At 44.2% G+C, this 20,000-nt stretch overlaps 3 protein-coding genes across 6 annotated transcripts in view; 1 reads left to right on the forward strand and 2 right to left on the reverse strand.

The window, feature by feature from the left end:
* Positions 1–3,966: 3,966 nt before the first annotated feature.
* Positions 3,967–16,860, reverse strand: LOC126571143 (uncharacterized). Of its 4 annotated transcripts, none has more exons than XM_050229428.1 (6): positions 16,333–16,860; positions 9,943–10,457; positions 9,684–9,865; positions 9,117–9,597; positions 7,938–8,513; positions 3,967–5,810 (listed from the first exon to the last, which is right to left on the reverse strand). In XM_050229428.1, exons 1-6 carry the CDS (start codon positions 16,357–16,359, stop codon positions 5,783–5,785), a joined length of 1,809 nt encoding a protein of 602 aa, XP_050085385.1. In that variant the 5' UTR covers positions 16,360–16,860; the 3' UTR covers positions 3,967–5,782. The 4 variants fall into 4 exon arrangements, with proteins under 4 accessions (XP_050085385.1, XP_050085386.1, XP_050085384.1 ...); XM_050229429.1 differs by having other exon boundaries at positions 3,967–6,114; XM_050229427.1 differs by having other exon boundaries at positions 3,967–8,510.
* A 419-nt stretch (positions 16,861–17,279) lies between these two features.
* On the reverse strand, positions 17,280–18,581 carry LOC126581134 (uncharacterized). Its single transcript, XM_050244610.1, has 2 exons — positions 18,074–18,581; positions 17,280–18,008 (listed from the first exon to the last, which is right to left on the reverse strand). The coding sequence occupies exons 1-2, from the start codon at positions 18,400–18,402 to the stop codon at positions 17,579–17,581; spliced, it is 759 nt and encodes a 252-aa protein (XP_050100567.1). The 5' UTR covers positions 18,403–18,581; the 3' UTR covers positions 17,280–17,578.
* Positions 18,582–18,933: 352 nt separating this feature from the next.
* The window catches only part of LOC126570472 (dnaJ homolog shv), a 1,834-nt gene continuing 767 nt past the window's right edge, over positions 18,934–20,000 (forward strand). Inside the window, exons 1-2 of the mRNA XM_050228250.1 lie at positions 18,934–19,203; positions 19,284–20,000. The exon at positions 19,284–20,000 is cut by the window's right edge and continues 152 nt beyond it. Coding sequence (XP_050084207.1) covers positions 19,058–19,203; positions 19,284–20,000 — 863 coding nt within the window. The 5' untranslated portion in view covers positions 18,934–19,057. The remainder of the gene's footprint in view (positions 19,204–19,283) is intronic.

Here is a 20,000-nt window from a genome sequence, read left to right on the forward strand (position 1 = left end):
AATGGAGAAGAAACGTAGAGGAAGTTTGACAAAGATAGAAGGTAAGCACTGAAAAGGGATCAATTTGTAATTTTCCAATTCGTTTCTTATGATGAACACTGTACCGCCCCAGTCCAATGCAAAGCAGATGACGATTGGTTATTTTGCTGATCGAAATTGTGTCCGATGAAAAATGTTACATCAGTAACTGATTAAGTACTATACTAATGTTTTTAATCTGTTCTTGCAGAAGCGGTAAACTGATGCAATCGGAAAGAACAGTCCTATCTAATGTAATCGCTGAATAGACATGGTAAGTGTTGAAATAGATCGATTATAAATAGTTTTCCTTATGATGAACACTGTACCGCCCCAGTCCAATGCAAAGCAGATGACGATTGGTTATTTATTCTGATTTAAAAATCTAAATGATAAATTTTATTTTGTTATAAAGCGATTATTAATACGGTTTTGGCTTCTCTTCCTGTTCTCAGGTTCTACAAAATTATGTTCACAAGATCTACAAATCATCTCCAGAAAAAAACCAACGATGAAGGAAATCATAAATGGTAAGCTATGTTTCTGTGAACAAATAGTTCAAGTTCTTCCGAGTTGCATCACCATGTGATGATTCTTTGTTAACAGTTATCCCTATCTTAGGAATAGTGCTGACGTCCAAACAATCTGAACTTTATTGCGATCGAATCGGATCGAGTTCAGCAAGAATATCAATTTTTTAATAGTCATTTTTTATAATTTCAGCTCGATGAAACTACAAAGGAAAGTAACGGAAATAGGATTAAACCTATTTTTTAGGTACGTATCTATTTTTAACGAACCTAATAAAAGCTATGTGTACATGATGATTTTTACAACATATACGCATTAGGGGTCAGAATGTTTCTTGTTGAAATCTAAGTTATACCCAGACTTGCCCTATCTGATTATCAACATGTTAATTTGACAAGAAATATTACCACCGTTATATTGATGCTAATTATTATTTTTATATTTTTCAGATATCGCATTGGCTGATTGATATGTAAACCAAAGAAAAAGCTGAATATTACGGTAAGTTTCCAAATACAATGCTCATGATAAATCCATGTTCATATGATGAATATCGCTTATACTATCAACTAAACATTCATGTTGAGAAAACATCGATTGGTCTTGCTGAATACAGTGATAGGCATACTAAGCGAAAATTTACAAATAAAGCAAAGATTCATGTACCATTGTTACGATTACCATTGCAGATGTCAAGACGGAAAATAAATCATTTGGATTATCTCATGACCTGGGAGAATGGAAGGTAAGTTAATCTATTTTTAAAAAAATCGGTTATTGAGTCCATTCTAATGCGGGGCAAGTGAAATACTTAGCTCTCCCTGCTTCGCTAATGGACCAGAGTAAAATACTTTATTATTCTGGTGATTGAGTTATCTAAACGCGCGCTCTTTTACCGTGGAAACTATCGTAACAGTTTTTTCATGTTGAATTAATTTAAACGAATGATCACATTCTACGCTCTTGTTTAACTTTGAATTATTTTTCGTTACAGGATTATTTCCCTGGTATCGAGTGAGTTATCATAAAAAAGCATCAAACTACGAATACAGGTAAGCAATTCAAGAAGAAATCAAGGCAATTCAATTTCTCATCACTTTGTCTTCTCACCGAAACGGTGCATTCTGTAGGATTCGTACCCCATACAAATGAATGACACCGTTTTAGAAGAAGATAGAACAAAATAAGGTTGCTTCATCCACAGCACCGGACGCTTGTTTCCGTTTTGCTGTCAGCTTTTCGTTGCATTCACATTCATATCACAGTTCATATCATCTTAGAATATGGAAACTTTTCCTAAGATCGATTTTTTTTTTATCTTCCTCAGATTCTTCCTGTTGCCCAGTAATTGCAATGCTGTTCAATCGGACGACGCTGCTCATCATTATCACCAACAGGTAAGGCACATAAAATACAATAATTTTCCGTAGTTGTGTAGTAATGTTGGAATGATGATTTTAAGAATATATACGCATACGGGGACAGAATATTCATTGTTGAAATCTAAGTTACCCAGACTTGCCCTATCTGATTTTAGACGAAAGAAAATGAAAATGCAAAACAATCATTGCGGACGTGACGAAATACATTATTTTTGTTAATTTTTCTTTACAGTATTCATGATATGGATTTGTAACGGTCTAATGTGAATGACAAGCCGTCGAGCGATAAAAATCTTACGTGCTCTGAGGTAAGCTTAACGATTGTACACTTTTGCGCGTAGCTTTTCACTATCGTCCCAGCCTAGTCAGTCATGCAGTTAGGTCTCATAGCTGTATGATCTCCATAGAGGACGAAAGCAAACGATAAAACGCTCCGATTGGTATTGTTTACCTAATTTAAACAAGTACCTGGAACGAATAGCAACATCACAATCCAAACAGATTACAAAATTACGTTCACTAACTCCCTTTGTTCTTATCTTTCACAGTCGAGTGTCCAGAGTTCGATACACGGTTCAGTTGTTAAACACCATCGCATTCAGCTTAACCCGAAAGGTAAATTTTAAATTTTATCCGATTTGTAAAATCGTCCCAACCTAGTCAGTCATTTAGTTTGGTATTGTAGCTAAATGATCTCCAAAGAGGACGACAGTAAATGTTGTAAAGCATTCGTTGGTTTGAGCTTTCTTCTCATATCGCATTCCTATGAATCTTGCAACAACATTTTCGTCACATTCAACATTATTTAAGTGGCAATATTGTCAGCATTATTAATGCATAGTTTCTTCTATTTCAGACAGAAGACAGTCAACAGCCTAGCCATGCACCATCCTGTTGAGCAATCAAGTTTTGCATGACAAAATAAAAGGTGAGGTTCATTTTCTTTATTAGGTTTAGTGGGATTGATTTTTCGTATGTCCTGACTAGAGCCGTTCGACGATAGACAAATTAGTAGAACGGTCTCGAGATGGACTAGAGAAAAAAAGCTTGGACCCATCTTGGTTTCAATCGTTTTGCACTGGATTAAATCATCATGATTCCAAGGACAGTTAGACACATCCACGTTACTTTAATTAATATAGCATCCTGTTTTTTAAATAAAAAATTCATGACATTTTCTCAATGTTTTTCAGATAAATTCAGTAGCAGTATTTCGAAAATCAGATGGAGTTTCTTTCACGCTGTGCGGCAAGAGGTACGTACAATTTTCATCTTCAATTTATCATGTGGTCGATGATATTTTCAAAAAACCATTCTTCTGATGATCAACCTATTTTCCTTTACCTACATTGTCTGATAAAAATCATGACAGAATAACGAGAACTGAAACGAACATATTGAATCATAACCAAATCTTTTTGTTTTAATATGATACATTTTCTGATAAAACCATTTTCTTTATCTTTCAGAAGTAATCAGCATGGAAGCTTGTTGCGGCTGATGTCGTTTCGTTTCAAGGTAAGACATTTATCGAATCAAGATCTAAGAGTTTTTTTGTTATACATGATGATATCAAGGAAAAGGTTTCGCAAAAATTAATCATATGAGAAGTTTCATCATTGATTAGAACTTCCTTGGCTGTCTGATGCTTTTTGTAAATTGATAGGAAAAATGTGCTTCAAGTTTTTGTTTCGATTTCTCACAAAATAATATTTCTATACTTCAGGTTACGTCCTACAATGCTGGCTCCGTCATTCAGGTGAGAACCATTAAAGATGAAGTGCAATTCTACATATAAATCTTATTTTTGCAAAACTATAGATAAATAAAGCTTAATGCAACTGGTAATCTATCTATTGTTCTACTTTATATCCATCCGAATTCACGTAGCATAAAATTGGCATTTATAAAATGTCACGAATGTCGACGAATGAAATTCATTTACTATGTTACTTACCTGATCTGATGGAAAAGAATCTTGAAACATACTAGCCATATTTGAATTTGAATTCTCGTTTCTTTATTCTTTCCTGACAGTTTAGCGATTGTTTCATTTTCGCAATTGCTACAGTACATACGTCGGGAACGAGTGCCTATTTTACAAATTTTCTAATTTATATGACCAAAGCAAAAAACTATTCGTTGTGTTGTAGCAGGTAGTACGAAAGTCCGTGGTCCTTGAGAATGAAATAAGTACAGTTCAGTTGATGTTTATGTAAAGTAGCAGTAGAAAACGTATGGTACATCGTAAAGCTTCAATAGGAGTTAAGAATCCATTTTGCGACCATTCAAGTTCAAGTGGCATCGGATGGCATATTCTACGCTGCTGGTCTATTATCATATTAATCCTCATCATACAAGCCCTCGTTACTAGTCAATCCACTGCGCAGAAATGCAGCGAGCGAATAGAATGTTAGAAAAAGGGATTCATAAAAAATTTAAGTTCTATTCGAATTCTTCGATTGTGTTTCCTATGCATGAAGATAGATAGTGGGGATGGTGGTAGTTGCTGCTGTCTTGTCTTACTACCGTAACATCACTGAGTTTCTGTTGCGGATCGGACACAAAACAGTTCTGATAGTTTCGCAGCAACATCCCGTTCTTTTTTCATCGTTGTACGTTGGTTGTTCCTATGTTCATTCCTTCTATGAGTCGACAGATTAGCCACTAGCGTCAATCTTGTTTCTTATGATTGATTCATTGTTGAATTTATTTTAGCCTAACTTTGCTCTCACTGGGCGAGCAGTGAATCACTGCTTCTTTCACACATTTGTACTTTTAAGAATATTATCAATAAAAAGAAGCGGGAAATATGGATTGACAAATGTACGGATAAAGAGATATCCGCGAATCCGTGGTTGTTGCTGCCAATACATTATGACTTAAATTGCAGCACGGAGCGAAAAGTCAAAATTAATCGTTTCCCGTATGCAATCTCACTGCTGTTTGCCATCTCTACCCAGAAGGTTAGAGAAGTGAAAAATAAAAATGTAATTATCATGGCTTAGTACGAAAGCAGCAGATACAGTTTGAACTATTCCTGCGTTTAGTATCGATTGTCAACTACCTTTCCATTGGTTTGAAATCGGAAATGGTAAACCTTTCACTTTGTCAGTCTTAATTCCCGGTGAAACGGAACGGTAATTTGCTTCGGTGACGCAAGGATTCACTATCACCGTATTTATCAGCTTTCCAACAAGAAGGGGCATATAGTCCTGATCTCATCTTGGGGCCAAAATCATAATGAAACTCTATTTGCAAATATCTGTTCTTATACGGGTTCGAAGCGGAGCAACGAAATCTTACTAACACATTTCATTCGAAACGAGACTACGGTATAAATCTATTCAACTAAGTATACGTATATTACGAGATTGTCTACAGAACAATCAAAAGTGCATTGGCTAGAAAACAAAAGGATGCAAAAAACTAATCGAAGAAATCTATCGCTTTTCATTTCATTCACTCTCCGGTTAGACTGATTCGGTCGGCTTTACACAACGTTTCTTTCGATTTCATCTCGCATCATCAATTTTTTGTTTATTACTATTAAATCTATGAAGATTTGCATCCACTGTCGCATATCGCTTTGTTCCATAACAGTATTACATTCCCACATTCCTCTTTCTAGACACTTTGTAGCAATCTGTAGAAAACGGTGCAAAGATGTCTCCATTATAATATAGTGCATTCAACACGATTTCTCTCTTTCTTTTGGTTCTATTATATTATAGTTACAGCTTTCGATAGAATTTCTGCTACGTTTATATCGACTGACTCTTAACGCCATCATTGCGGATTTCTATTGGTTTTTAATATAAATTTATCTCAGATTCAATTTCATCTAAATTTCATAGCCGTGTCGTTCTATTGTAGCAGCTAGAGAAAGAGAGAAAAAGAGAAAGAATGACAATAAAAAAGAACGCGAAAAAAGGCAGAAAAAGGGAGAAAGAAATGGCGAAAATATGATAGGGGTCGTAACAAGAAAAAGAGAGAGAGAAAGGAGGAGAACTAGTAAAATGGACAATTTCTTTACTAGGGGCGTTCAAAAATGACTAATGCTCGTCGGCGCGCTGTGGCGGTTACGGACGGTTACTGAACGGTGATGATAAAGATGATGAAGTAGTACAGTAGTCGAGGAACAACACAGGCAGAGCAAAACCTAGGTGGCAGCTAGAGGGAACTAAAACGGGGCGAAAGGCGTGGAATGGAATAAAGATTAGATATTATAGGGGGATAGAAGATAGAAGACGGATAGAAGATTAAAAAACAGGATCACATCGGATCGCAAGCATCTTCTAGTCTACGGTTTGCTTACAGCAGCTTGCCTACACACGCAACACTTGGGATACTTCTCCAAAGTAATTCTAGACAAGGCGCAAAATGGACAGGATTAATAGAGGAAAGTCACACAATAGTGAATACATGAGGAGGTGGAACAGTAGGGATTTAATCACGCAGTTCTAAAACTATAGACGCTCTAGGTAAGCAGTGAACACCAACTAAGACAACAACTCTGGGAAGACATTTGGGATTTGGTTAATTTTAGGGTGAATCTACGTATATGGATCATTGTAAATGCGTTTGTGTTGCGTCGTTTGCTGTGGAAGCCTAGAAACAATAAACAATTTGAAACTGTGAAATCTGCACTGTTCAAATGCTGAGTCGCTTGTTTAGTTGCTTGTTACAACGTTGCATTTCACGATCGTCTTTCTAGATGAATTCTACTGATTATGTTGTGTCATGGATATGATGAAAATTGTTATTGATAAAGAAATAAGTCAGCAATATTCTTTACTGTGCTCAAACGAGAGTCCACATTTTATTACTTACTTCATTGCTAGTCTTACTGCTGCTGCATTCACTAGAGAGGAGGCCCTGCCTGTTATAGTTGAGTGAAAAATTGAGTTTGTACTGTGTTATGTAGCGCTACAAGATCGCTCTAGCTTGTTCCAGATCACTAGGGCTGCTAGGGTGTGAAGAAAGTATTTTCTACTGGTACGCGTGAGTGCTGTGAACACCACAAAGCGCTTAGGTAAACGCCTTTGTTGTTAAAATACTGATTTCTGCTTTTTCAATCAACTTTATGCTAGCATTAATTGTCTATTCTAGAATATCCTAATCCATGGTTTTTCCTACTCTTTCAAGTGGCAGCGTGGTCATGTAAGCCGAGACGTTCTAAATTACCGCTGAATGTAGATTCGACAGACGAAGGAGGACGATTCGAAATGCGTTTACTGGCTTTGCCTTAGGTACTATACTATAGGGAAACGTCTAACTCTTCGGTAATGTACAAAATTGCGGGAACTGTTGCTTCTGCTAGTATGTTCCCTTACAACCTTTCAATGCGGCAAATTCCTTCGTTCCTTATCACTAATTTGGTCTCTACACTATCGTATGTGTGTATCATGCCTGATCGATCGCTCTTCCTGTGCCCTGTGGCCTAATGTGACCGCATTCATACGAATCAAAGACAGCTAGAGCAATTTGCTAATCTATAGTAATTTTTCCTTCAAAAATGGTGTTCCAATTCATGAGCTAGTTTAGGATCTTGTTTAATTGCAAACTGAGCAGAGAAGCAATACTGGACACAGATAATGAAACACGTCGAAGACGACGCAATTCATGTTAATTAAAATTAATTCAACGCGTTTACACCGACATAAGAGTAAGGAGGGAGGACGCAAGATGTTGGTAAAAGAGAGAGAAAGAGTACACACAGATAAAGCAGATTGCAAGAGCACGAAACATCATATCGCAACGCATAAGGAAAACAGGAGCAAACATAAGAAACCGAACGCAAATCCACATTATCCGACCACAAACGTGAGCAGGTCAAACCGAAAACGCAGCTTAACGGAACCGGTGGAAAAAAGGAAGAGGTGATAGGGCAACGAGTAGTAACATCGAGAAACGAGCAAACATCGCTTGCAGAGGGAAAGATCGCTCTAGTAGTAATCGTACACATCCTTGCGCAAGAGCTGCATATAAATGTCTCTACCGTACCTTTCCAGCAGCCGCCGCTTCAGTTCCGGCGGGTACGTCACGTAGATGTAGTGTTCGCTTTGGCCGAGATCACCGAACTCGCCGCCACCGGTGGCCGATGCAGATACAAGGCCCCCCGCACCACTACCACCACCGGATCCGGAAGCCACCAGCGATACATCGCCACTGGTTACCCCGCTACCAGCACCGGTGGCGTACCCATATCCTCCATCGTCTGCCACGGCTGCGGCGTACAGCATGGATGAAGCTCCTCCCGGTGAGGCATGAATCTGTGGCGTATGCAGTAGATCGTTACCGGAGCTGATCGTTGCCGTCAGATTGTTGAGACTCGATGACGAGTGGCCACCGTCTTGCAACCGATAGATGCCGGTACCAGCGCTACCGCCACTTCCGGAAGACACCGGCTGGAGATAGTGCCGCCCACCACTACCAGCCACACCTCCCGCACCCCGATGATGACTCAGTTGCTGTGGTGTCAGATGTCCCACTCCGAGATGATGGTGGCCACCAGTCGATCCAATGATGTTACCACTGCCGCCCGTAGGCCCTTGGTGGTGGTGGCTGAAATCTTCACTGCTGCGTACACAGGCGAGGCGCACAATGGGACAGACGGAAGACGGACGGAGAAATATACAGTGATACAGTAGAAAAGAAAAGAAATAGGAAAGAAAGGATAAGACGTGACACAGAGAGAGAAAGAGATAAGGAGAAACACAGTGCACATGGTCAGCATGCCAGAACAGAAGCGTGTGGTGGAGGAGAGAGTAAAGCAAATAAGAGTACAACAGTTCATTAAACTGGGAAGTTGTGTAAATAAGCGATGCGTTAGAAGAGCAAGGAACGATCGCAAGGGGATCGCAAAGGGAAGGAAAGACTACTCGGAATACCTACAACAAACAGACACTGGCAGTCACTCTGCAGATGAAACGGATTTGCTCGAAGATCGAAGCGCGGCGATGGTGTGTAAGTCATGAGGCATGGAACATAAGAAAGAGCCCTGATACCGAGAGACCACTCGGAAGGTCTAACCCACGGTCACAAACTGAAGCGTAGAAAATAAGCAAAGGATACGGTGATGCGTGATGAAATGTGTGAATTTTGTTAATGCGAATGCGAATGTGGCGTGCAGAGGCGCGTTACTCCGGTGGAAGGGCAACACTGCGGAGAGCGGCTACTCACTCGAACAGTATCCAGATGATGTAGTAACACAGACAAACGCCCATTGATAGCACCATCACCAGGACGAAGACGAGACCCCAGGGAAAGGGTCGCTGCTCGAGGGGACCATCTTCCCAGTACCGCTCGCAAGTCAGATACCAGCACACGGCCCGGTTAAGCTCCTGCTCCATACTACGGAAGTCGTCGAACGATAGCTCTTCTTGCACCAGCAGCCCAATGATGCAGTCACGCACGAGTATCTCACAACGTGTTTTCAGCTGCCCGATCTCCTCCGCCTTGCAGTTGGCCTTCATGCGCTGCATCTCGGAAAGCCGTTGCTGCTTCCGGTCCACTGGTGGTAGCGAGGAATCGACTAGATGCTGATCACACTGTGACGTAGCGTTACTGTCGTTCTCTGACTCCTCCTCCTCTTCGTCTTCCTCATCGTCATCCTCATCCTCGTCATCCTCATCGTCGTCGTCCTCGACCAAGTGATCATTCGCTAGAACCGGAAAGAACCGATGGATTGTGGATTAGTGTCGACCTGGCACCATGGCGGCTCGCAAATGGAGTCAACTCAAGGTGTACCTTCCTTGCCATCACCGGAAGCTTTAGTGCCTCTTCGCGCACCTCCCTTCCCCTTCGCAGGCTCCGTTTTGTCACAGTTCATGGGCGCCCCCTTCGTACCGGTTGTCACCTGGGCATTCTTTCGATCCCGGAACACGTCGTCTCTGAGTGTTTGTAGCATCTTCGGTAACAACGATTTCCGGCTGCGGTGAAACGGAGCAGTGTAGTCAAATGAATTCCCGCGCAATGAGTGTCATCTGATGTCTCCCTTTTCCCGTACCTTTCCGGCACCTTCGCCAGATCACGCGGTCCGGCGGTGGTTAATGCGGTTCTATAGGCGGTCGCCTCACTCCACACTTCGATGTCCGTACTGACTGCGTTCGGATCGCCACCGAACGCCAGTGTGGCATCCTTCGCGATCAGCACCTCGCACCGCATCATGTCGCAGTAATCCGCCAGACAGATTGCATCCTCGGCCATGTTGATGTTCGTCTTGTGCCGGTTCTCAAAGTGCATGTCAAGGTGCTGCTCCTCGAAGAAGCTCTTGCCACAGAAACCGCACGTCCACTGCGACGGCCGGTGCTGCTTTTTTGCGCTCTGCTGTGGACCGAAGATGTCGCGCATCGGATGGAAGGGACACTCGAGCGGGAGCTTTACCTGGTACTTCTCCAGGATCGGCAGCCAGCGCGAGTGCACGATCTTGCGCACGACGCGCGAACTTTCGCGGGAGCATGATATCTTGAACACACTCGGTCCCGGCCACGGAATGATCGAGAGAAAGCAAATCACTATCACCTGTGTAAAGTGTACGAACCATTCAATGATTGCATCTCTTTCAAATGTATCGTTAAATATTAATATAGAATTGTAAATGTATAAGAAATCAACCAGACCAGCGAAAATAATTTAAAAAAGTAGGTACAGAAACAGCAAAATAAAGGAACACAACAGAAACCATTTAATTGCAAAAGTTCTTCATTTTTTTATTCGAATTTGTGTTCACATGTTCCTCTTCACTTCATGATGCACCCGAACCACCGTCACACGTGTTTCTTATCCTTCCGAATGTCCTAGTTCTTGGCGATAATACTCCTTTGCTTGCATGCAGCTCATTGGACACAGTCGGCGGTGTCACTGCAACGAATTTTCCCTTTTAATCGGTCGCAAGCTTCCGTGCCACACCGATCGCAACCATTCAGGGGCAGCAGCGGTAATGGTTTCCGCGGTGGAGACATCGCTACCGCATACACGGTGGTCAGCATCATGCTGCCCCAGAAGCACGCCTGATAAAACAGTCTCCACAGCATCTTCATCTGGCACGAAATGCGACTGCGGCAGTAACACCACGATCAGCACGAGAAGTAGCCATCACCAGTACCCGGTACCGATCGACCGATCTTCACGACTGGAGGAGGCCGTTGCCTCGGAACACTTCGCGTTTATTGATTTGTGACGAGTTTACGTTCGCCAGCTGATAAGCGGCATAGACGCGAGTCATGAACGGCGAATGCAAAGAAGCCAGGGTCAATCAAATGCACCCATTGTGGATGTGTTCCGCGATAATGCAAATGTAATCTTGCAACGCTTCTTGCATCGTCCGCCGCCGGGCACGCACCTTGGTGAGAATCAGAACAAAGTGTGACCTAATAAACAGACAACACATTACACGCACGCACACAATGGTCACCCAAGTTTAGTGAGTGATCCACATTGAAGAAAGTGGCGACCGTTCGTTAATGCGGAAAGACCAGCGTGTACACCGGCTCGCTGGTCGACTTAGAATGACAAGCAGCGGTCGAAGCTGACTGACGATTACCGCGACCGCAGCCGCTGCTGGCCACTGATAGAGCATAACCCCCCCCCCCCCCCCAAAGCCAAGCTAGGGCCCCTTCTGATGTCGTGTCAAGACATATTTCATCAGAACCGGAAGCCAAACCACTCCAAACTCACGACGCGAAGAAGAAGAAAGAGAGAGAGAGAGGGTGTACAAGTCAAGCAAACGGCGCGACAACAAAAAAATGGCGAAAATATGTCAGCACACGTTATTAATCGTGCTTTTGGTCGGGGTGGTCGGGTGTTGCACCACGGCGAAGAAGTGAGAGACAGCGTGTGAGAGAGGCTCGATGTGCACCGGAAGCACCGGAAGCGTGGAAATGCCTGGCATGCGCGGGTAGCAGTACGTTTGGTAACTTTCACTACCGTCAGCTGTTCGTGTCTGGTACGATGTGGCTCGGTTTTGTGCGAAAAGTGTGAGAAGGCGACAGAGCGGAGAGACACTTTATTCGAGCCTCGTCAAAGCTTGAGCACTGCTTGACGATGACGACGACGACGACGACAACGATGACGATGTCGTAGGCTTTTTACGCTGTGTAGTACAAATTGCTATGCAGAAACCTTACATTTGCAACACGCGTGTGATTTTAGTAATGGAGACGCCTGGTACGTCACCTTTTCGAAACAAATTTGTAATGGAATACCCGTAGTAGTCGTTGTTGTTCGAAGCTTAAACCTTAACGTTCCAGCTGTGCTTCATTCAAAACATCTTTTCCTTAAGAATAGGCAATACATTTGGTGCTTTGACCAGCCTGCCAGTGCACAAAATCGCTATACGAGATAATCTGCTTATTGGTGCTAGGTACAATTAGGTCCACGTACAAAACCTTCATAGCTTTAAGCGGTTCTGTGGTTACTTGCTGTTATAATTATTCCTTGGACCCCGGGGTTCGGAATCGAGGATTTCACTGGTGCTATGTGTTCACATTTCTTTGCATAGCACCGACTTTTTAAACGATTTTATAGGTTTTTTAATGAATTCACAGCCAGCACAGTCAGCCCGGGGAAACAGTAGAAAATAGGGAAAATACGCGTGGTCGTATTAAAAAACCCACACCGAAAACCCGGTTTTCCGGAACTACCCGGAGCTACACCTAAACCAACAAATCAGATGACCAACGGCGGCAATTTCCGGTGACGCCTTCACGGGACCACGAGTCCGTTAGGTTATTTGAAAGATAAAATCACCCCCCTGAACTCCACCGGTCAACCGGACACGAGGGCGAAAGCGAAACTGAAATGCCAGCGAATGAAACAGGGAAAAGCCCATAGTCAAGTCGTTCCACGGTGAGTGTTTTCTCAGCTGGAGATGTGCTGGTGTGGGCACTCGTTACCCCCACAATCCTCTTCTGCCCCAGTTAATTACCTTCCCTTTTTTTCCAGGTGTCAAAAATGCCTTCATCTACTTCGGGAGGAGGCACCCAGAGCGGTCGGGTTTGTGTGAAGAATCATGTAGATTTTCTGTGGGCACTACAGAACAGCCCACCCTTCGCTGGACCGGAAGTACCGGAAGGAGAACCACCCAGGGAACGGATTGCTATGGACCCACATTATTAAATTCTAAGAGCTAGTCGCAAAAAAGGGCAACGTTCGTCGGTAACGATTCGGATAACGCTACATCCGTAGCTGTAGATGGGGGTTCAGTCGGCATCAGCAGACCGGAAACCGTACAGCAAATCGAGAAAATGCCCACAGTGCCCACAGAACCGTCTTGGTTTCCGGTTTCCGCCGTTCTTTTTTCCACCTCGCCGTTCCAACCTTGGCAGCTTGTGCTCGTGCGGGTAATTCGACGAATATTAACAAAAAAAAGGGAAGGAGCTCCCCTTAATTATTTGTAATTTTGGTGTTAAATCTACCGACTGGAGCGACTGATGACTGCTTTGCCAACCAATTGCTCAGGGTTACTAACAAGCTTATGAAGGTGCTGCGAGGATCTCAATCATTCTGTCACTTGGGCTGATGACATTATGGTGTTTTGTGGTTTACGATTGATTGCTCTAGTACGGTAGAGAATGGTTCGTGTTCTTGGAGTCCTTAGGTGGAAGTTTCTCTTTTAAATAAGACGCAACGATTCGGATTAGACACGATTCGTTAGGAAAGGTTCTGATGTGCTAAAGCGATCCTTATGGGCCACCGGGGATAACATCTCTCCTCTCTATCTCGTGTACACCGTCTCAGGGCCCAGCTATCGCATGAATCTTAAAGATCTACGAAAGCACTGCACTATAGAATCGATGAGATCAGCACAGTAACTAGGTCAGTTGGCTGTGTACCCAGATTAGGCATGATTGACCCCTTTGCATTAGAAACGGTTCCCTCTTCGCCTCGTTGCTGCATGAAACCATTCACGATCCTTCTCTCTTCACCTGTTTTTGCAAACCGAGCATGCTTCTGCACTGGTAAGCCCATGAATGTGGACCGGTGCACCGAAGAATTGCATGTATAATTTATGCAAACATTCAAATTGCCCAGTAAATGCGGCAAAAACGCTTCCCGGTACCTTATAATTGCAGCAGGAAAAAGGACGAGGCGTCAGAACCGCTGCACCGCTCGGCATGGAGGTTGCTCTCAAGCTGTCTCGTTCTCTTTCGTTTGCTTCGCTTCCCCGTTTCTTTCGTGTTAATCATTCAAGCGCACTTTCCATTGGATGTTCGTTGCGTCAAAGGCACCGATCAAGAGGCTATGACCAAGAGACGGAAAAAAACGAACGTGTGAATGGCCATTCCGCAGTTCCGCCGAGGGTTTTTTTCGCACTATGACTACAAGAAAAAATGGAAATTACAATTACACAGCTGGTGGAATATTGTGCACCTTCATCAAAACTGCATAAGGCAACCTCGTCCCCCGATGGTACGACCGTGTTGACAGGATTTTGAATTTGAAGAAAAACATGGTTTGCCAGTGAGCAATCAAACGAGAGATCAATCGAAGGAATGGAATCATGTTGTGCATGTTGTAAGCAGATTAGAGCACCTTTTTGGATAATAGAGCAATCCAGGCGGTATGTTTCACTCCCATAGCTTCCATGATAAACCTTTAATTGGTCGAAAAGGACATAAAAAACATGCAAACTTTCTGCTGTTACCTAATCACGATTTTTTAGATAAAAACCTAAATTATCTTCCTCCCTCGGTAATATTGTCTACCGTACTGCCGTTGAATAATCGGAAAAAGATCTCAACTTTTACCAGCCTGCCCCAAAACCGAACTAAATCTTTTATCCTTTTCGTCCAGAACACGATTTGTAGTGAAACAACTCGTGGAAAACTCTCTTATAGCTATTAGTATGGATATATAATGACAAGAAAATATTAAAATGTAGTAAAGGGACCGGCAGTGGCTAACGATCGTGTGGTAGGTAGGTAGATTGGCGAACGACTAGTGTGGGGGGTTCTCTAAGGACGATGACAAGAAATCGATTTTCGGTTTCGTGCCCGCTCCAGCATTGGCCACTTGGTATCGTTGTTAGTTGTGCTCTTCTTCCATTTGTTGTACATACTTCGCTTTCTTCTACCAAACCCCCATTTTATTCATACACTGTTTGCCACCGTCCCGTGTGGTGCCCCTCGCACCTGAAGGGGTTGCGTTAATTTGAGTTATAGTGACGTATCTCAACCGACGTCATTGTTCAGGGAGCACGGAACTATTTTAGGCCAGAATGTGCCCCCGACAGCACCACACCGGTAAACCAATCAAATTTCACTCGAGCATTGCTTAGCACACGGAAACCAACAACATTGGACCTACAATGCTTCGTTGGAAATCAAACGCACGCGTCTCCCGTTTTCGGCCAACGATCCTACCATCCAGTGATAGCGAATGGACAGCGACGGAACCAGCGTGCGCCAGAAGCGAATACAAAATTTACGACTCTTCCGAAGCCGGAATCGATCATCGTGGCACGTGTATGTTTGCCAACCGCATGGCTCCAGCCAGAAGCGTGGGACAGGCGTTCTTTCTAGGCCTGAATTCCGGTGGCTTATTAACCTCAATCCGTGAATAAATCCATAGGCCCGGGAGCAGCAGCCCAGCTGCAACATTATAGGGGCGGCCATTGTGGCTTTTGGTGTGTCAGCTTGCGGTCGGTACGGACACGGACAATTCGCGACGCTCTCGATAGCGCCACAAACTTGGCCATCTTCCATAAAAGCGAACGGACACTTTTATGTGTCGGCATTCATTCTAGGGCTTAATCTTTGTTTACCACTCCAGACTTTATCCCTTTTTATGTCATTTTTTTGGCAAACATTTTCCCGCAACTTCTTTTCCTTCTCGTTCTCGTTCTGCTAGTAATGTGCAGGATCTCGAGCACGAGCCAGTGAATCAACAACCGGCCCAACCGCCGAAGAAGGCTCGATGAGAACGGTCGTAAGCTGCCTTACTTAGCCGATTCTATTCAACAGATTAGTGAACTGCGTACCGTGGTGTCTGGTGTGTGCAGCTCGACACAAAACTACCTGTTAAGTAAGACGAAGACGACGATGGGCAACAAAAAAAGATTGAGGAAAAAACGGGAATGGTTGTAAAAAGTTTTCCGCATGTTGCAGCGCCATTTGATACTGTTACAAATGCGATGACTTTGTAGCGAGAGAGAGAGGTGCCAACAGATTCTGATGCTCCGCTGCCACGAACCCTACCCACCCTTGGCCCATGATTGGCCAGAACTGGCTAGAACATTATTTCTTCTTCCATCCATTTCGTCGCTGTTGGCACCGTTGTGTAATGAAGTGAGGAAATCGGTGGTGTATCGCATTATGCTGGCGCTGGCCATGATGGTACACGGGGAATCGCTGGCCGTGGTTCTAAGGTTGTTTTCTTATTGCAAGTCTGTTCTTACCTCGATGTTAATCGATTTAGTCCACATTCATAATCCTCTTTCATAAATGATTGCAACGAAAATGTGCGATGACCGCTAGTCGCTAGTGGGACGAAGAGGTATTCCAATTTTCTTCCACCCTCCCGTTCGGCTCCACCCACCGGAAGGAGTGCTGGTTGTCTCGCAATCCTTGGGCAACGATGAAATATGAATTCACTAAACTGAGTAAAAGGCACACCACCGTTCTTGCATTGCACTAACGATTTCGCCACTTTTGTCACTCCAGGGCATTCGTACTGGAAAAACGCGGTGCACTTTCAGCGAGCACGGCATGGGACGGATTTCATCCTAGCGTTTGCAACATTCACTACGCCAATACGAACGAAAGCCACGCGTGAGAATCATAGCACAATTTCCGAAACACTATCGACAACCGCGACACAGCTTGGCCACCGGAAGTAGTAGAGGAAAAAAATGGTCCTTTTTTGTGGCTGCCGCAGTTTTCACCCTTTTTAACAGCCTAATTGCCTTCTGCAGCAACAGAGTGTATCCCCCGTACAGCAGGATGGCACGGCCAGCAAAGTATATTGAATGTGTGCTAGAAGCGCCAGTGACAGCCGTTCGTGTCCTGCGCAGAAAGGACACCATTTTCCAGGAAGTAGAGCGAAGCGGCGTTTTTGACACATTCTCGGGTGAGTTTTCCAGCGATGTTCGATTTCGCCGATGCCCAATGATAAATTCTGAGTTTCAGTCGAATGCTACTATGTTTTTGCACTACAACGGGATAAAAATATAAACTAAAAACATTTTTTTCGGAGGTAATCCGGTTCCTCCATATCCGGGAAAATGGCATGCGAGGTTCGTCATATATGCCAGGGATAGACGAAGCGTAAACTCAGAATGTAATGCCAAAAAGTTTACGCTTCGTGTGGTACTGTTTCTCGTAGCATAACAACTTAGCAAAGAAATTGATTTAGGGTGCTTATGATTTATTTGCCACTGTCATTGAAAAAACAGTCAAAATGTAAAACACATGTGGAATGCTACACTAAAGCTACAATGGACGCACTTGTTTTGTTACGATATAAAATATAAAATGATGCGATCTTGCACGGAGGATTTTATAGCTTTTACGCATTGTGATGTGAGGTATGTTTAAAGGCACTTAAGGGATTTCTTAATGGATGGCGGAGGGTTTAGCTAAAGGCAATACTGCTTAAACAGCTGCTTCCAAACTGAGCACTTTTCCCTTGCATGGGAAATGCGCTCAGATGCGCAATCTCCGACTGGCTCTGGCCCTTTTCGCGTTAATGACCACGGTCCAAATCCACAGAAGAATGCAGGTCCATGAACATATCAAGCCAATGATCAGTGCGGCAGCGGTATTGATTCGTCCCTCCCGTCGCCTGTCGAAGGAAACATCCTGATGCAGATAATCCATAAAGTCCAAAACGGATGAGCACGATATGCGACTCTGAATGATGGGGACTAGGCTGCCGTTGGCATGGATATATTTGATTAACTCATAGCGTTGTTGGTTGCAGGTATTCAAAAATCCATCCAGGTACATGGCTGCGTGGACGAGTGTTAAAACTGCCATCAGACTGCCGATCACACTGGCCGGGATCCAGTAGTAGGGATTGATGTCGTCTTCCTCGACGTCAGTTTTCGTGGTCATCACGATAATGTCGCCAGATCTTTGGAGAAAGCATACCCACTGGTGAGCGAGCCCCAAACGCATTCGCAGACGACGCTTACTCACCTTTGCCGGACAGAAGCAGTCCCTGGGCGCGGTCGACGACGGCCGAAGAACACGCGCGATACGTGGAAAATGCCAAAAATGAAGCAAAAGATTATGGGCAGCACCAATCCGTAAGCAGCCCAGTGACAATAGGCCACATGGCCACCGGTAAAAAAGGTTGGAGTGGAGCGTCCATGGAGAATGCAGCCACAATTCGTCTCGATACAAGTATCCAAAACATATGCCCAATGCTGCCAGGCCACGGTGGTAGATATGCAAGTTACGAAAGATAAGGTCGCGATAAGCGGGTACAGGTATGCCAACTGTTTTTCACTTTTGTACTGATTCATCTTTACTCGCACAGACGATAGGCATATCCTTTTACTCTTTTATCGAACCACGGCTCCTGTGAAACTCTAGGATGGGCGCGTCTAGGATGCAGTTTTTACGGGCGTACAGTTTTTTTTACAGCGCAACTCCAGCAACTCCCGCAACTTGTTTTCTAGCGTCCCTACACCCCCTGCACACACACCACGATGCGACTGGTGATCAATTAAGGCTGGTCCTCACGCTACAATTTCTATCAGCGCAGATTATTTATTTCAAAGTTATTTTTTGTGATATGAAATGTTATGTCTTTAGAGAAACTGGTGAATTTATACGCAAAAGCTAATTGGTAATTGTAAAGGACGCAATCTCTAACAAAAATCATGGGAAAAATTCGGAAAAACAGTGGAAAATCAACGTTTAACTGCTGAAATAGTACCAAGTCGTACCAAGTAGTACCAAGCAGTCTAATTTTGCTGCTGAGGCAAAAATTCCTGTTTGTGTCTGTGTCGCGTGCGTGCATGCGTGTGCGCCTTACTACGCGGACCAATCAGAGCGCACCAGCAAATGCTAAAATCCACGTTGAGGTTTCGGCAAAGTTTGTGATTAATTCTCATGGAAGTTTAGGCCAAAAACCCGCTTATTCCATCTGCTGTGGCTTGAGGAACGCTTAAAACAATGAAACAGTTTAGCCTCTTCCCCGCGCTCCTGGTAAGTGCGGTCGTTTTGTTGTTCGCCGATGTGGCGCTCGCCGGTCGGGATTTCTACAAAATTCTTGGCCTCCGGAAGACGGCCAGCAAGAACGAGGTGAAAAAGGCGTACAGGTAAGTGCTTGGGGCTTCGCCGTGATCTTCCCACGGTTCTTGTAAGCTAACCCGTGGCTTCTTTTCCGCAATTCCGATAGAAAACTGGCCAAAGAGTTGCACCCGGACAAAAACAAGGACGATCCGGATGCGTCCCAAAAGTTCCAGGACCTGGGTGCCGCCTACGAAGTGCTGTCGGACGATGATAAGCGCAAGCTGTACGATCGGTGCGGCGAGGAGTGCGTGAAGAAGGAGGGCATGATGGACAACTCGGACCCGTTCGCGCAGTTCTTCGGCGCAGACTTTGGATTCGGATTCGGTGGCCAGGAGCAGCGGGAAACGCCCCGCGGAGCCAACATCGTGATGGATCTACACGTCACGCTGGAAGAGCTGTACAGCGGGAACTTTGTGGAGATAACGCGGAACAAACCGGTGATGAAGCCGGCCTCCGGAACGCGCAAGTGCAACTGTCGCCAGGAGATGGTCACGCGCAATCTAGGCCCGGGCCGGTTCCAGATGATGCAGCAAACCGTGTGTGACGAGTGTCCCAACGTGAAGCTGGTGAACGAGGAGCGTACGATCGAAATCGAGATCGAGCCGGGAATGGAAGATGGACAAGAAACGCGCTTCTCCGGCGAGGGTGAACCGCACATGGACGGCGATCCGGGTGATTTGATTCTGAAGATTAAGACGGTGCCACACCAGAAGTTTGAGCGACGTGGCGATGATCTGTACACGAATATCACGATCAGCCTGCAGGATGCGCTCATCGGTTTCACACTCGATATCGTTCATCTCGACGGTCACAAGGTGACGGT

This window comes from Anopheles aquasalis, chromosome 2 (genome assembly GCF_943734665.1).
Source record: "Anopheles aquasalis chromosome 2, idAnoAquaMG_Q_19, whole genome shotgun sequence".
NCBI classification, from domain to species: Eukaryota; Metazoa; Arthropoda; class Insecta; order Diptera; family Culicidae; genus Anopheles; species Anopheles aquasalis.

Excerpts from the sequence above, each read along its gene's own strand:
- LOC126571143 (XM_050229426.1), bottom strand. The coding sequence starts at position 16,359 with ATGTGGACTAAATCGATTAACATCGAG. Across the intron at positions 10,458-16,332 it reads CTAAATCGATTAACATCGAG|GTGATAGTGATTTGCTTTCT; the intron begins GTAAGAACAGAC and ends CACTTTACACAG. Across the intron at positions 9,866-9,942 it reads CTGGCGAAGGTGCCGGAAAG|CCGGAAATCGTTGTTACCGA; the intron begins GTACGGGAAAAG and ends GTTTCACCGCAG.
- LOC126581134 (XM_050244610.1), bottom strand. The coding sequence starts at position 18,402 with ATGAATCAGTACAAAAGTGAAAAACAGTTGGCATACCTGTACCCGCTT. Across the intron at positions 18,009-18,073 it reads ACTGCTTCTGTCCGGCAAAG|ATCTGGCGACATTATCGTGA; the intron begins GTGAGTAAGCGT and ends CTTTCTCCAAAG.